The sequence below is a fragment of the Onychostoma macrolepis genome, chromosome 16, assembly GCF_012432095.1.
Source record: "Onychostoma macrolepis isolate SWU-2019 chromosome 16, ASM1243209v1, whole genome shotgun sequence".
Taxonomy (NCBI): domain Eukaryota; kingdom Metazoa; phylum Chordata; class Actinopteri; order Cypriniformes; family Cyprinidae; genus Onychostoma; species Onychostoma macrolepis.
The window spans coordinates 29,913,558-29,927,626 of NC_081170.1; the positions used below are offsets into that span (position 1 = coordinate 29,913,558).

The window sequence follows — 14,069 nt, forward strand, 5'->3', positions numbered from 1 at the left end:
GTAAACATTCAAAATTCGAACAATATGTGACCCTGGACCACAAAACCAGTCATAAGGGTAATTTTTCAAAATTGAGATTTATACATCATCTGAAAATCTGGAATCTGAGGGTGCAAAAAAAAAAAAGAAAATCTAAATATTGAGAAAATCGCCTTTAAAGTTGTCCACGTGAAGTTCTTAGCTATGCACATTACTATTCAAAAATGAAGTTTTGATATATTTACAGTAGGAAATGTACAAAATATCTTCATGGAACATGATCTTTACTTAATGTCCCAGTGATTTTTGGCATAAAAGAAAAATCTGCAATTTTGGCTATTGCTACAAATATAACCCAGCGACTTAAGACTGGTTTTGTGGTCCAGGGTCACATATGAATAAATTTGCATCTGGAATGCTCATGTTGCCCATACTCTACAAAACTTTCAAATCGTCATAATACATTAGAATGATAATGACTGACCAGACAGGGATGCACAAATTATGCATAAACCAACATTTGACAATTGGGAAAGTGACTAACATTTAACATACACTACACGACGACTTAGATTGCTGTTGTTTTCAAACTACACAACTGTCTGTTGTCACTTAAGCAGGTTCCAGTCAAAACACATTTTATACTACAGGTCATGCATTGTGGACCCAAACATCTCTTAGGCATCGGAAAAAAGACAGTTGTGTAGCGTGAAAAAACACCAATCTGACAACTTTAAAAGTTGTGTAGTGTATGTTAAATGTTAGTCACTTTCGCAATTGTCAAATGTTGGTTTATACACTATTTGTGCATCCCTATCCTGATATTTCTAATGTATTTCTTTTTTTAACATTTAGGTGAAACCCTTAAAGAACTTTCACTCTGAATTATAGCTCAACTCTAGTTTGCCCTTGCACATATTCAAAGCATGTTGATGCACCCTGTCCCAGTTTTGACGATGATGCCAAAAGTATTTTTGGAAATAAGGAATTTAAAAAATAAATGGTCAGAGATATTGTATGGCTTCAGACGATTTGGAATAAAACACACAAATTATATGGACAACTTTTATGTGTTTCAGCGGGTGAAAATGTGTTTCAAGGATGAAAATGAAATTTGTATAATTAAATACATTAATATTGTACACCGAAAGTATCGAACATAATACTTTTTTATCGTCATTCATCAAAAAAAAAGTATATACAAAATTATATATATATATATATATATATATAAAATCAAGGCAAAAATGATCCTTTTTGTTACAAAAAGAATATAACAAGACACTTTTTGGAATGCCAAGAGGCTGAGTAAATTATGACGAGAACCATTCATTAAAATACAGAAGAGTTTGCAAGTTCTCCAGTGAACAGGATATACGAACTGATAGCAAAAAAGCAGCTTTTATTTTTCTGGTTTAATGTTGTTTTGTGCGTTTGATTCGTCCTCCCGTGACTTGATCAAAGACAGTAGATCCTCCAGCTGTTTCTCCAGAACGTCATCAGCTCCATCGTTCCTAATGATATAGTCAAACTTCACACCCTCATCCAAACCACACTCGGACTCAGCGTCGTCTATACCTGGACAGGTACATAAGGACACGATCACATGATTCCCACACTCCCCACAACACTGTTATGATGTGCTTTTCTTAAGCAGTTTTACCTGTGGTGAATCTCCAGCCCCTCTGTGATCTCGTCTGCTCAGAAGCCTCCACCCGAACACAGATACATCTATCAGAAAACTCTTCATGGAACCACTGCACGTCTGACATCCTTCTGCAATCGCTGATTATCTGAGCGATGGATAGGATGTGATATATGTCAGCCAGAATTTTTGTCTTATGATAGTTTTTCTCAAATGAAATGGTGAAATGTTCATGTCCTCATATAGTGAGTCAAGCTTGCTTTAGTATGTGTAGCAGACTAAAGCTGCGCTGCTCATTCACACATTATTAGCTAATCTCAAGACCTGAAGAGCACCTCCAGCTTGCAGGTTGTTGAGTGCGAGAGCTCATACCCAGATGGGCTGTGTGGCATGTTTGATGGCCAGTCTACAGAAGAAGCCGGAGTCCTGCTGTCTCTTCATCTCACCCCAGCGGATCATGTCAGCACGATAACTCTCTTTATACTGACCAGAACCCAACAGCTCCTCATAGTCAAGACTATGATCCTGATATTCACAAATACATCAGTTTTCACAGAGAACAACAATTTCCATCTCAGAACGCAAACAGAATGATATTTCAGAGAATTCACCTAAAAAGTTTGCAGTGTGTTTCCAAAAAACGTTTCAACAGTTACTGTTACCACAATGAAATGAAAAAAATTATAAATAATGTTGACTTAACATAACAGTATTGTTGTTCTTAATTCTGAAACCAAGCATTTCTTACTGTAACTCCTCTTTTAAACTGCATCCACCCAACCTATCAAAGACCTTGCTTCAGATGTGTACTGTACCTTAGCATACTGCTGTTTGAGAGGTGCAGACAGTCTGAGTATGCAGCACATCTCTGCTGTCAGTCTGTAATTTAGAATAAGAGCATATAGCTTATTTATCCATGCATTTCATCTGTTCACCTAACAGTGTTACATCAAACTCGAGATCTCACCTTTTCTGTATTAAATCTGTCAAATAGTCCTTCCCTGACTTTCGCTTCCCGCTGAATAGAAGAATGATCCTTGGTTGTGTAGATGTCATGGTTGTGAAGTGCTCTACATTCATACACAAAACCGACACATGTTTAGTACGACTACTATTCAAACAGGAACGACTTTGGATGTATTTACCGTAATGAACCAAGACAACGCAGCCATTGAAAAAATACAAACACGCTTTAATACTGCTGTTTTAGCTTTTCTTAACCAGATATGTTATATGTGTGTATGTGTGTGTGTGTGTGTGTGTGTGTGTGTGTGTGTGTGTTTTAACATTAAGGAATTAATACAGTATGTGATGTTTTCATTTAAAGAAGGTGTACGTGTAAGTGTGTGGAGACGTCAAAACACGTGACGCTTGGTGTTTTTTGTATTTACGGTAATCGGACGAGTGTCACGCCATCAACTTACAGGGTACGTGATAAACATTTTTACATTTTATTAAAGCTGAAGCATTTTAATATGGAATGCTATTTAAACATCACCAGTGATTATTAAATAAGATAGTAATCTTATTTTGCTCACGTATTTATTAATCACCTTTTTTCCCCCTGACATCACTGAACCGGAAGTCAAACGACAGAAGCGGTTTTTTCTCTCTCTGAATTTCATTCTTTTTTTCTTTCTTTTTTTTACCCCCTACTTTTATGAAGAAAACAAACTTGCAAATTATTTACTTGCAGTTGTGCTAAGGTGAAAAAAATAGGATTTTTCCTCATAATAGCTTTATTTTATCGTCATTTTGACCTTTCGCTCACTTTGAAATATGAACAGCTCAGCTGATGCATTTTTATTTTATTTTCTGCGTTATGTTTTAAAAACCAAATGTTTGATTTTTGAAGCCATACTAACATAACATCTTTGGTAAAGGCGTTATTTTTCTTTTCGTGACCCGGAAGTTTTGGATCTGTCAAGCGTGTTTTAGCCACAACTTCTTTGTCTTTGTTTACATGTGATATTGAGCGCAGACTTTGCTGTTTTGTGTGAGGCTGGTGAATTCAATGTGACGCGCAGTGATGAACGGCAGCTCGAACCCGCCTCTGGATAAAGAAGAGCATGTGTTAAAGCTCGGAGACAGTTTTGAGAAGAGACCAAAATCATCTTTTCACACCATCAGATGTGAGTCCATCAAGTATGACACAATTGAATAAACTGAATGGCATACTCATTTGAACAAACACACCTCTAATCTCAAGAATCTTACCAGTATTTGGAATCTGAAAATGATATAACGTTATGTCCTGCAGACCAGCCCGTAGATTTGATGTTGTAAATGTGTGGATTATGTAAAATCATTGACAATATGAACATTATGACTTGTTCCACACATGTTACAAGTACTGCGGAGGTTACTTACGGCGCCTTTAGACGCTTGAACGAACGAACGAATGAATGCATGAATAAATAAATACAGTAAAATGGGTGACAACACGGTTTATGACTTACAGTTGGAATATAATTTGTTGTTGTTGAGCCAGTAGTAAAAATATGCATGGATTTTATTATTATAAGTATAAATAAATTGCTATACTGTGTGTTCGCTTTCTTCCCCAGATGATTTTAAACCAGCATCCATAGATACATCCTGTGAAGGAGAATTACAAGTAGGAAAAGGAGATGAGGTTACCATCACATTACCACACATACCAGTAAGAATCATTCCCCGCAAGGTTTGTGACTGATTCATGTATGAAACCCTTTCTGCGGACCACTTACTGTAATTTCTCTCTAGGGCTCCACTCCACCAATGACAGTGTTTAAGGGCAACAAAAGGCCATATCAGAAAGACTGTGTTCTCATCATCAACCATGACACCGGAGAGTTTATGCTGGAAAAGCTCAGCAGCAGCATACAAGTCAAGAAAACAAGGTGAGCAGCCAAATGAATAGTGAACTTTGTTTGTGAAGAGATTTCAGGTCAAGAGTCACCAAGTCGTTTTGATCGAAAGCGTAAGGATTACGATCTCTCTTTTTAAAAATTAACAATAGTATTCATGTAGTTCAGATAAACTAGTAAACTCGGTACCTTAAGTGGTTGAAAGGTTTAGTTAATGATATGCTGCTTAAAACTGAGTTAAAACATGACATACTTTAACCTCACCTACAGAAAATATGACAACTTGTGCTGTATTTGCTTATAAATGTTAGAGCATGCAATATTACCTAATCATTCAAAAGATACATGAAAGTTGTAATCGTATTCTAAGTGAGACATGGAATATTACCATTAACATCACATGCCACCACCAGTAGCATGCATACCATAGTTTGAGGACCACTGAGCTCAGCTGTACAGTTTAATGTGAATGTGAGTGCGTGTGCAAACAGACAGAACTCATCCACACCTGCTCTGACTGGATGAAATGGTCACATTGTGCAGTATTTTCACCTTCGCTGTCAGTCGTCAGTGTGTGATGTTGAAGATGTTCGTTTGTGTTGGTCAGAGCTGAGGGAAGCAGTAAGATCCAGGCTCGTATAGAGCAGCAGTCAGTGAGAGCTAACCAGCTGACGGCACAGTTCCGCACCCCCATGAAGCCCGGAGCGGGAGCGAAGACCTCACCAACCAAAGACAACCCTTCACCTGAGCCTCAGCTGGACGACATCAAACGAGGTTAGACCGCGTGCTTGCAACAGTTATCAAGTGATAGACTACTAGAGTTTTCTTTTTTTACTCTCAAATTTGAACATTTTTCTAGTTTAATGCATATATTTCATGAAAAAGATATTATGAGCAGAACAGTCATTGGCACCTGCAGCTGTACGTTTGTACGCACTGTGACTTGAGAAATGTTTTCTGTGGGAATATTTAAACGGTTATTATGTATGTCCTGTATTTCTGTCAACTGAACCAGCAATTCCAATCATTTGTGAATTCATCAATCTTTTGAGTCTGTTTTTTCTTTTCGGTGAATGTTTGCAAAAAGGTCTGAATTGAGTTGCATTTGTTCAGACCGCTCACTCTGAATCATCTGAAGTCAGTAAAACACCAGAGACCAGAGTTTTTCCCCTATGTGCAGCTAGATGTTGAAACAGTAGGCTACATTTGTTCTGCTGTACTGTTGCTCTGATTGTTTGGTCTGAAGAATCAATTCTTAACTGCATAATTGGCTACAGAGTTTAATTATTAACATGATGAGATATTGATTTTTGATTTTTGAATTTTGTAGTGTTGCTTGTGATGGAAAGCCTCCTGTGTGCATACCATCCTGCAGGTGTTCATGATTACAATTCTAGTGAAAAGAGGAGGGCTCGAGTCCCTGCCCCTTTAATCGTTGGTGCTAAAGTGCCCTCTCGGTTTGATCTGTGTGCCCCGGACCGAGTTGGGATACTGAATGGTTCATGAATCAATTTTTGTCATAGCCATCGCCAACCTTTTACACATTATAGGAGAAGAATAGAAAAGCTCATTTTAACAGGAAACTGAAGAAATTACAACAGATAAAACATTGCTTTTTGATCGAAAAATTTAATGTTCAATTTAAGAATTGGATTCGGATGCTGTGAAACTCAATATTGAAGAACTTTGTTTCTAAAAAATAATAATTTGGCCATGTATACAAAGCTTTGAAAATTTTGAAAAGGTAAGTTATTTAGATAATTCAAATTGCTGTGTATGTATTAGTCTGAATTAAAATGGGATACATAGTTTATCTTAATTCAAAACATTTGATTCTACCCCATTACATTTTTGAGTTATCAAAAATATTAAATTACTTTTTCATTTATTTTTTTTAGAACTTTACCCAGTCCTGCTGTGGCCTGTGTGTGTGTGTGTGTGTATTCATGCATGAATTGTATGTGCGTTTTGGGTATCTGCAATTTACAGTCTCATGTGACCAACCAACAAAAATATTATTTAATATTAATATAATCAATGTTTGGCACTTTTTCCTTAAGCGAAAAAAAGTGTGATACCATCTTTTAAATTCTTATAAATATGTTTTAGGGATTTGTGACCCTATATTTTCTTTAAATATGTTACTTCATTGTGTTTACTCTTCACTGTTTTACATTTGTTTTAAATTCAAAAATTGATTTGCAGGGTTAAATATGTGTGTGCCCTAGCAGGAATACAGTTGTGCTGTGTTTGGTTTAGTTGTAAAATGAATAGCATTATATTGCTGAATTCAGCAGGTTTTTTTGGGCTAAATCTTTCTCGTTTGCTCTCGTCTCAGAGCTGCGGGCCGAGGTGGATATGATTGAGCAGATGAGCAGCAGCGGCAGCAGCAGTTCGTCAGACTCTGGCAGTTGTTCTGGCAGTGGTAATGACAGCTGCAGTGATGGAGAACAGGAAACTCATCTGTCCCCCAGCAGGAACAACATGGCCAATGGAATGAACAAGTCACAAGGCAGCAATCAGCTGATGAACACACTCCGTAAGAGCATTCACTGCTACAGCCATAGACAAGTATTTCTCATCAGCAAAAAACCCCCGAAAACTAAAGAATGGTACAGTACAAAAACACACAGTAGAATAACACGAAGACAGACATCTGATATGACATAAATTGAATTTTGTTTTTGTTTTTCACACACAGACAACAACAATGATCCATATTCACACAGATCTACGAAAACTACTAAAAACACAGTATATTCCAGGCCAGTAGTTTGCGATGTAAAGAAACACTATGCGCATATAGACTGAACACGTAATACGCATGACGTCACCGTTTTCACAAATTCATGTTTTTGTAGTTTACACGGAGATTGTTTTCTAAAACTTGCACTTTAAAACCGTTTTCAAAAGTTTGCATTTCATAATGCTGTTTCCATGTAAATGAACGGCCAAAACAAATAAAAAGTTTTCCATTTTTAGTTGACAATGGTGTCGCATAAATGGCCCATTCACACCAAGCACGATAATGATATAGTTCTGAAAATCGTTCTCAATATTAAAGAATAGCAGAGTCCACACCACAGCTATAACGATAAAGGCACAGAGAAACAATATCGTTGGAATCACTTTCAGAACGATTGATGAACGATAAAAAGATTGACAGCCAATCAGAATCAATCCTGCTATAACAAGCTGGAGAATTTAAAGCAGCAGACGATATCGTTCACTGGTGTGGATGCTAATATCGTTATCTTTAAAGTTATCGTTCTTGGTGTGAACGGGGCTTAATACTGGAGAGGTACTGTTAATAAAGTCTTATTTCAACTTTTTTCGTTATATGTTAGTTAAAGAAAAATAACCGACTGGTTGGGACATTAAAGTGCCAGTATTTGAAGGAACACCCTACTCTGTTTTATATGGTAAATTGTTTTGTTGTTGTCTTTTTTCCTTCAGGAAATGATCTTCAGCTAAGTGAATCTGGCAGTGACAGTGACTAGACTGACCTCCTAGCTGATGTTCAGCACTTACAAACATAGATTGTGTTTCTCTGCGTTACGTGCTTTCATAGATGAAATCAGTCTTTTTGCAGTTGTTTCATAGATATCAGTGCTTTTGCAGTGCTATCTTGAGCTTTTAATGGCTTCATGTTAACATGGAGATATCAAAGAAAGTGTTGAAGAATGTAAAATAATTTTAATAGATTTTATTTTTATTGCAAAGGGAAATTTTTGAACAGATAAGGTTGTGTAAATCATTAAAATTGAATATTGTACCTTTGGTTGTTCAGTATTTTTATGAAGCTAAAAATCATCAGTCAGCACGGCTTGTTTATTGCACTTTTCCCCTCGTTTTCAGTGTTACATAAACCAAATTAATTGCATGATCGTTTAGAATTCAGTGGCAAACGGCAAGTACAAATGATTTTGTCGCATTTTTTGTGACATAAGGGTCACAACCCCTCACGTAAAACATTTTAAAATACTCATTGTCTCCAAATATCTGTATGTGGTTATCTATAGAAGTGTATACTGCTGGTTTAACCAAAAATAAATTGTTTTATTGCACTGTACACAATATTAATGTTGTAAATAGCATCTGTAATGTAAGATAAAAGTCAAAAACAAACTGTCAGTGGGTCTGAGTGATTTATCATTATTATTTACTTTTCAAATATCATCAATGCTTTATCTTTTTTTATAAAGTAGTATATTGGTCATTGACAAAAAATGACATCACAAATGCATGCTGAAGTTACCTCCATGTAAAAATCGTCTGCTCATGTTGCTTCCTATTGAAATGGCTGGATTGGACTGGCTGAAAATTTGCAAAACAATGGTAAATGTGACGGGGCCTAGCTCTTTGAAAACGTTTTATTCAGTACTGTAAACACATTATGCTGTGTAATTAATTTGACATCAATTTGAAATTGAGAGGTGACTGTGGAGTATTTTTTGTCGTAATTGACAACAGGCCAGATGCTGTTGACTGAACTTGTATTAAACATGGAACAGTTACAGTACTTCATTCGCCATGGTTATGTAATTCAGCTCTGCATTATCATACACAAAGGAAAAAAATAAAAAATATTTAAAAGCTGTCCAAACACAGTTATCCTCAGTATGCCATGTCTTTTGATGAATTGGTTGCAAAATATTATGATTTTGTGCAATCATGTCTCGGTTAACTCATATCAAATCGAAGTCATCGACCGCTCTTTGCTAGCTTTCTTTATATATTTTATTCCCACTTTAAATAATCGTTTCGTTTGGTTTCATGCTACCAAATAACCAGTGTGAATTCACAAACTGTTCTTCGATTGCTCTTCCCCCACCAAAGAATCTGGGGAGTGGGGATCGGGGACTTTTATTTTGACAACACGCTGTCACGTTACACATTTCCGGCTTCAGCGTTGGTGTCAGTACCATGACAACAGTAGGTCGAGTGTGAGAAGCTGAGATGTCTTGAGCTGTCTTGTTTTACCACACATTACTGGAGAAAATATCACTGCATCCAGGTAGAACATAATAACTTTTTTATATTTAACCTGTACCAATAACAGCACAGCGTCACTTTGTACGAAATAAAAGAGAGTGGGGCAGTTTGTGCAAGCAAGCGCAAAGAACAAACAAAGCTGAGAAGCAGATTCAGTAAAACATTCTGTCATTCACTGGAAATATGATTTATTATCCCATTACCTGGTCTCTTACTTTGCACGACTCTAAAGGCTCTCGTGTCGTATGAAGTCGATGGACTGTTAACAGGTTGCTCTGGATGCTCTCTGATTTTCTAGAAAATGTCAAGTGTGAGAACCCATTGTGCTTGAATACTGCATATTAACTAGATGTTACTGTTATTGTTTAATTCAGTATTTGCTTTTTCTATAGACCGTCTTGTTAAAAAGTCATATTGTTACTATTTATATATTGGACTAATCCTTTATTAGGACTTTATAGCTCAGAGATAACCATTATGTTCTTTAGATAACGCTTTTCAGTATTTAATTTTTGTTTTTGTTTTTTTGTGCTGAAACATTTGATATATTATGTCAATGCGCAGAAGTCTGTCCATTTTATTGGATTGGTCTACTTCCTTGCATGTCCCTGTGTCTCTCTGGTGTTTGGATTAGCTCTGTTAAGCAGTCAGCAGTTAGTTAGTTAGGAAAGCTGCTTGAGCTGCAGCCAATGAAATCTGCAGTCATGTGACCCGTCTGTCATGTTCTACACTTAGTTGTATGTCAGGCAGACCCAGTGGTTCAGTCAGCATCAAAGACCATGTGCACAGAAGTGACCACTTGCAAACAAAGACAGGGAATGATTTGATCCGGTCTTCCTGGAGGGGTCTATATGCTTGCATTTTTAGTCCAACATAAAATACACAAGTGTAATGAGATCCAGCAGAATTTATTCTGCAGTGGTTGCTCTTCTATTTGAATATCTGTGTATTTGGTCCACAAATATGTAAAATCATATAGACTCATATTTTGACCAAAAGCAATGGTTTAAAGTTAAAATGCCTTGATGGATTTTGTTTCTTAAAAACATGCTGCTTTTCACTTGACAAGAGTCACGTGAATTACTTGTGGATTATTGTGATGTTTTTATCAGCTGTTTTGACTCTCATTCTGACGGCACCCATTCACTGCAGAGGATCCATTGCTGAGCAAGTGATATGATGCTAAATTTCTCCAAGCCATAAGCCAAATTATGTTCAGTGAAACATAAAGAATAAGTAGCTCATATCATAACAGTCAAGTCAGGTAGTGGAAGTTAAAAATGGCTAAAAACTGTACAGGACCTCAAATGTGCAGATCGTGCTTGAAAGCCTACAAATGTCACTGAAGCAGTTCTGCAAGAAAGAGTGGGCTGAAATTGTTCCACAGTGTGCAAAACACATAAATGCCTACAGGAAATTGTTTGGTTGTGATTATTGATGCTGGTGGGGTATATCCAGTTATTAATTCAGTCACTGTTTCACACAGGGGCACTGGATATAATTATTTCTTTAATGCGACTGGTTCACTTTGAATGCATGTACAAGTTTTTGTTAAAGATCTGATGACATGCCGTGCAAAAATGCAGAAAATCAGACATGGGTCAAACACTTTTTCACAGCACTCAAGGATTTGAAGGAGTTTGGCAGATGTTTGGTTCTAATATGTAATTAAATTACACTCTTATCTCTTCACAGGATGTCTTTATTTAAGGCTCGTGATTGGTGGGCTTCAGTGCTGGGTGAGGGTGAGGAGTTTGACCAGGGATGTCTGTGTGTTGGGGATGTGGATAACAGCGGAAGTGGATATGGTGAGTTAAAGTACTTAATACACAGCTCTTTTAAATAGTTGATTAGGATTGGGGTGTGTTTCCCAAAAGCATCGACATCTTTAGCCAACTGTTTTCACAAGTTTTGTTGTTACCAACATAGTTCTTTCTTTTGTTCATGTAAATTAACTAGAATAATATGACATTATTTGTGATCTTGAAGTGATTCATTTTGCAGAAGTTATTCCTTCACCACTTGGGCCAATATTATTTAATCAGCATGGTTCAAACTACAGAGATGTGCTGCGAATTTGGGAAACAGTCATGACTCACAACATTTAAAACTGTTTTATGGAGCTTTTGTCTACCGAGAGATGTTTTTTTTTGTTCCTTAACTTTTGGCATGTTAAACAGCAGAACAATCCAGTGAACGCACTAAGGTCACACTAAGTGGATGTCATAACAAATGTCAGTTGACCGGGAAGATTTTAAAACGAGAGGTTCATTAATAAATTCGTACAACCTTACCTTCACACTGTGGAAATACAAACGGAAGACAGAAGCGGAAGGGAAGGGGCGGAGCTACATAAGGTCTGCGTAAGGATGCTCCAGTGGCACAGTTCAGGTTTAATCCTTATCTGTAAACAAAGTCCAGATGACAAGAATTAGATGCAGGGCATGACGTTCAGTGTACTGTGATGTTGAACCAGACTCTGTTCTCTAAATGAAGCTGTTTACATTCTCTCTCTGTCTCATTCTCTGAACCAGATAAGATTGTAGTGGGCAGTTTTATGGGGATGTTACGCATTTTCTCACCACACCCTGCTAAACCAGACGAGCCGACGGAAGCTGACGCCCAACTGCTGGAGGTTCAGTTGCCTGACCCCATCATTCAAGTGGAGACGGGCAAGTTTGTCTCGTAAGTCTCACATGTGCTGTGTTTCAGCCATTCACATCGCAGCAATCATCACTACCAACTCAACCACATCTCTACAAAATCATAATCAGCTTATCAATCTGCCGCATACACCAATTATCAACACAAATCATATTTGTGTGGCACTTTCCATGAATGGAATACAGTTGGTGTCCTATTATTATTATTATTATTATTTTTTAAGCATTAAAGGCACAGATCCCATATTCTTTGGGAAAACAAGAACAACAAACAAACAAAAAGCTTTTCAATCACTAGAAACCAACATTTGTTTCCTCTAAATTCTCTGTTACCCTCCTCTTGCTTTTGTTGGTGTATTTATTTAATTTAGGATATGTATCTCTAGAAAATAAAGAAATCATACAAATCAGGTGTTTATTCAGAAATTTTGTTTTCTAAGAGTTATTACTTCACTGACATTTTTACAGCTTCAAGTCCTATTTTGTACGTGCAGCACAGGGCATCTATAGTCTTTATTATGTGCCTAATTCCAAACACACATACCGGATTATAAAGCTACTACATTTATTATGATTATAACTCTGTTATGTTCTCTCTTTATATTGTGTTTGCTGATTGTGATGTTTTGAGCAAAAAATGCAGTGAGACTGTCAACCGTGAAAGAGAAACTGTCACCTCTGATTCCTTTAATGGAATCTTATAATGGCTCCTTTAAGAAAAATAATTGTTTTTATCATTTGTAAATAATTGATAAGTTCGTAAAATGTATAACATTAAAAGTCATTACTAAAACATTATAAAACAATTAACAACAGAATTCTCTTCAGTGTTAGTTGTACCGTGTAGTTGCTGTTGTATTGTAAGCGATTAGGCTTTTAGACATCTAAAGGAAGTGGATTATTCCGAGGGATACACTACACAACTTTTGCCCAGATTTCTGCCCTGACTTGCCCGGAGTTGACAGATTTCACAGAATATCACAGTGTATGATGGCATATTTTAGACAACAGCCAGATGATTTGCCAGGTTTCAATACAAAATACTTTTAATCTGATAGAATTAACTTCTTGAAACACTACAGGAAGCTTTGGTGCTGTATGTGTCAATGCACCATGCTAATAATACCTGATATAGTAGCTTATACCAAGGTACGTCTAGAATGTTGAGATATACAAGTATACTGTATGCATCAGCCTAGATTATTAATTTGCTTTTTAATTTCTTATTATCATTGCTAATTTGTTTTGTTTCTAAAGGATATGCCACATGAAAGAGCAGTTGAAATACCATGCTATTCATTAAGTTCTAGAGTAGACATACCAGGACTTTTTCCTTTCATTTATGCATGTTATTCCTCATCAGTTTTTTTTCTTTCAACTCCAGTCACTGAGAGGTCTGATAAAAGACATTATTGTTCTATTGATTCCTGGTCACTGTCTAGTTGAAGTTCTGATGCTTAACCTAAAGCAGCATCTCATAATATTTAGAAACGTAATTGTTCTTGTGTGTAGGTCTGATCTATAGCTGGTTTAAGACTTCTGACAGATAGATTTTAGGATCATATTTGATACATCAAGCTTTTATGTCTCCTACAGTATATCATAATATGGAGCTCATACTCAAAAAGGAAAAATTAGATCTTTAGAAGAGTGTTGCAGAATACTTGCATAAAATGTACAGATATCTGTTGTCACTCTGTGTCTCCCCATAAAGTCTTTGTAAGATGATATTTAGAAGTGCGTAGTTTTATGATCAAAGCTCTGAAGTTTTCATAATGGGGCAAAACATATAATGCAATGTAATAAAATGAACAAAGAAAATGTTCCCCAAAAGCCTGATGTATCATTTTTGATGTTCACATTTTCTAAAAAAAAAATAAATAATAAATAAATCAATCAAGTAAACCCAAGTTGCCTCAGTCCGGTAAATGCCTTGCC

The 14,069-nt window shown here is 36.5% G+C and overlaps 3 protein-coding genes across 8 annotated transcripts in view; 2 read left to right on the forward strand and 1 right to left on the reverse strand.

Annotated features, from left to right (window-relative positions):
• Nucleotides 1-487: 487 nt before the first annotated feature.
• On the reverse strand, nucleotides 488-3,197 carry pmvk (phosphomevalonate kinase). Of its 3 annotated transcripts, XM_058746820.1 has the most exons (6): nucleotides 3,178-3,197; nucleotides 2,592-2,694; nucleotides 2,440-2,503; nucleotides 1,997-2,149; nucleotides 1,643-1,772; nucleotides 781-1,557 (listed from the first exon to the last, which is right to left on the reverse strand). In XM_058746820.1, the coding sequence occupies exons 2-6, from the start codon at nucleotides 2,678-2,680 to the stop codon at nucleotides 1,382-1,384; spliced, it is 612 nt and encodes a 203-aa protein (XP_058602803.1). In that variant the 5' UTR covers nucleotides 2,681-2,694; nucleotides 3,178-3,197; the 3' UTR covers nucleotides 781-1,381. The 3 variants fall into 3 exon arrangements, with proteins under 3 accessions (XP_058602804.1, XP_058602803.1, XP_058602802.1); XM_058746819.1 differs by lacking the exon at nucleotides 3,178-3,197 and having other exon boundaries at nucleotides 785-1,557; nucleotides 2,592-2,762; XM_058746821.1 differs by lacking the exons at nucleotides 2,592-2,694; nucleotides 3,178-3,197 and having other exon boundaries at nucleotides 488-1,557; nucleotides 2,373-2,475.
• eaf1 (ELL associated factor 1) lies at nucleotides 2,966-8,752 on the forward strand. Of its 2 annotated transcripts, none has more exons than XM_058746817.1 (7): nucleotides 2,966-3,051; nucleotides 3,606-3,756; nucleotides 4,192-4,286; nucleotides 4,370-4,506; nucleotides 5,081-5,247; nucleotides 6,812-7,012; nucleotides 7,930-8,752. In XM_058746817.1, the coding sequence occupies exons 2-7, from the start codon at nucleotides 3,654-3,656 to the stop codon at nucleotides 7,971-7,973; spliced, it is 747 nt and encodes a 248-aa protein (XP_058602800.1). In that variant the 5' UTR covers nucleotides 2,966-3,051; nucleotides 3,606-3,653; the 3' UTR covers nucleotides 7,974-8,752. The 2 variants fall into 2 exon arrangements, with proteins under 2 accessions (XP_058602800.1, XP_058602801.1); XM_058746818.1 differs by lacking the exon at nucleotides 2,966-3,051 and adding an exon at nucleotides 3,212-3,330.
• Nucleotides 8,753-9,364: 612 nt separating this feature from the next.
• bbs9 (Bardet-Biedl syndrome 9) overlaps nucleotides 9,365-14,069 on the forward strand; it is a 138,870-nt gene continuing 134,165 nt past the window's right edge. For all 3 annotated transcript variants that reach the window (XM_058746547.1, XM_058746549.1, XM_058746550.1), the window contains exons 1-3: nucleotides 9,365-9,490; nucleotides 11,164-11,276; nucleotides 12,003-12,153. In XM_058746547.1, coding sequence (XP_058602530.1) covers nucleotides 11,165-11,276; nucleotides 12,003-12,153 — 263 coding nt within the window. In that variant the 5' untranslated portion in view covers nucleotides 9,365-9,490; nucleotide 11,164. The remainder of the gene's footprint in view (nucleotides 9,491-11,163; nucleotides 11,277-12,002; nucleotides 12,154-14,069) is intronic.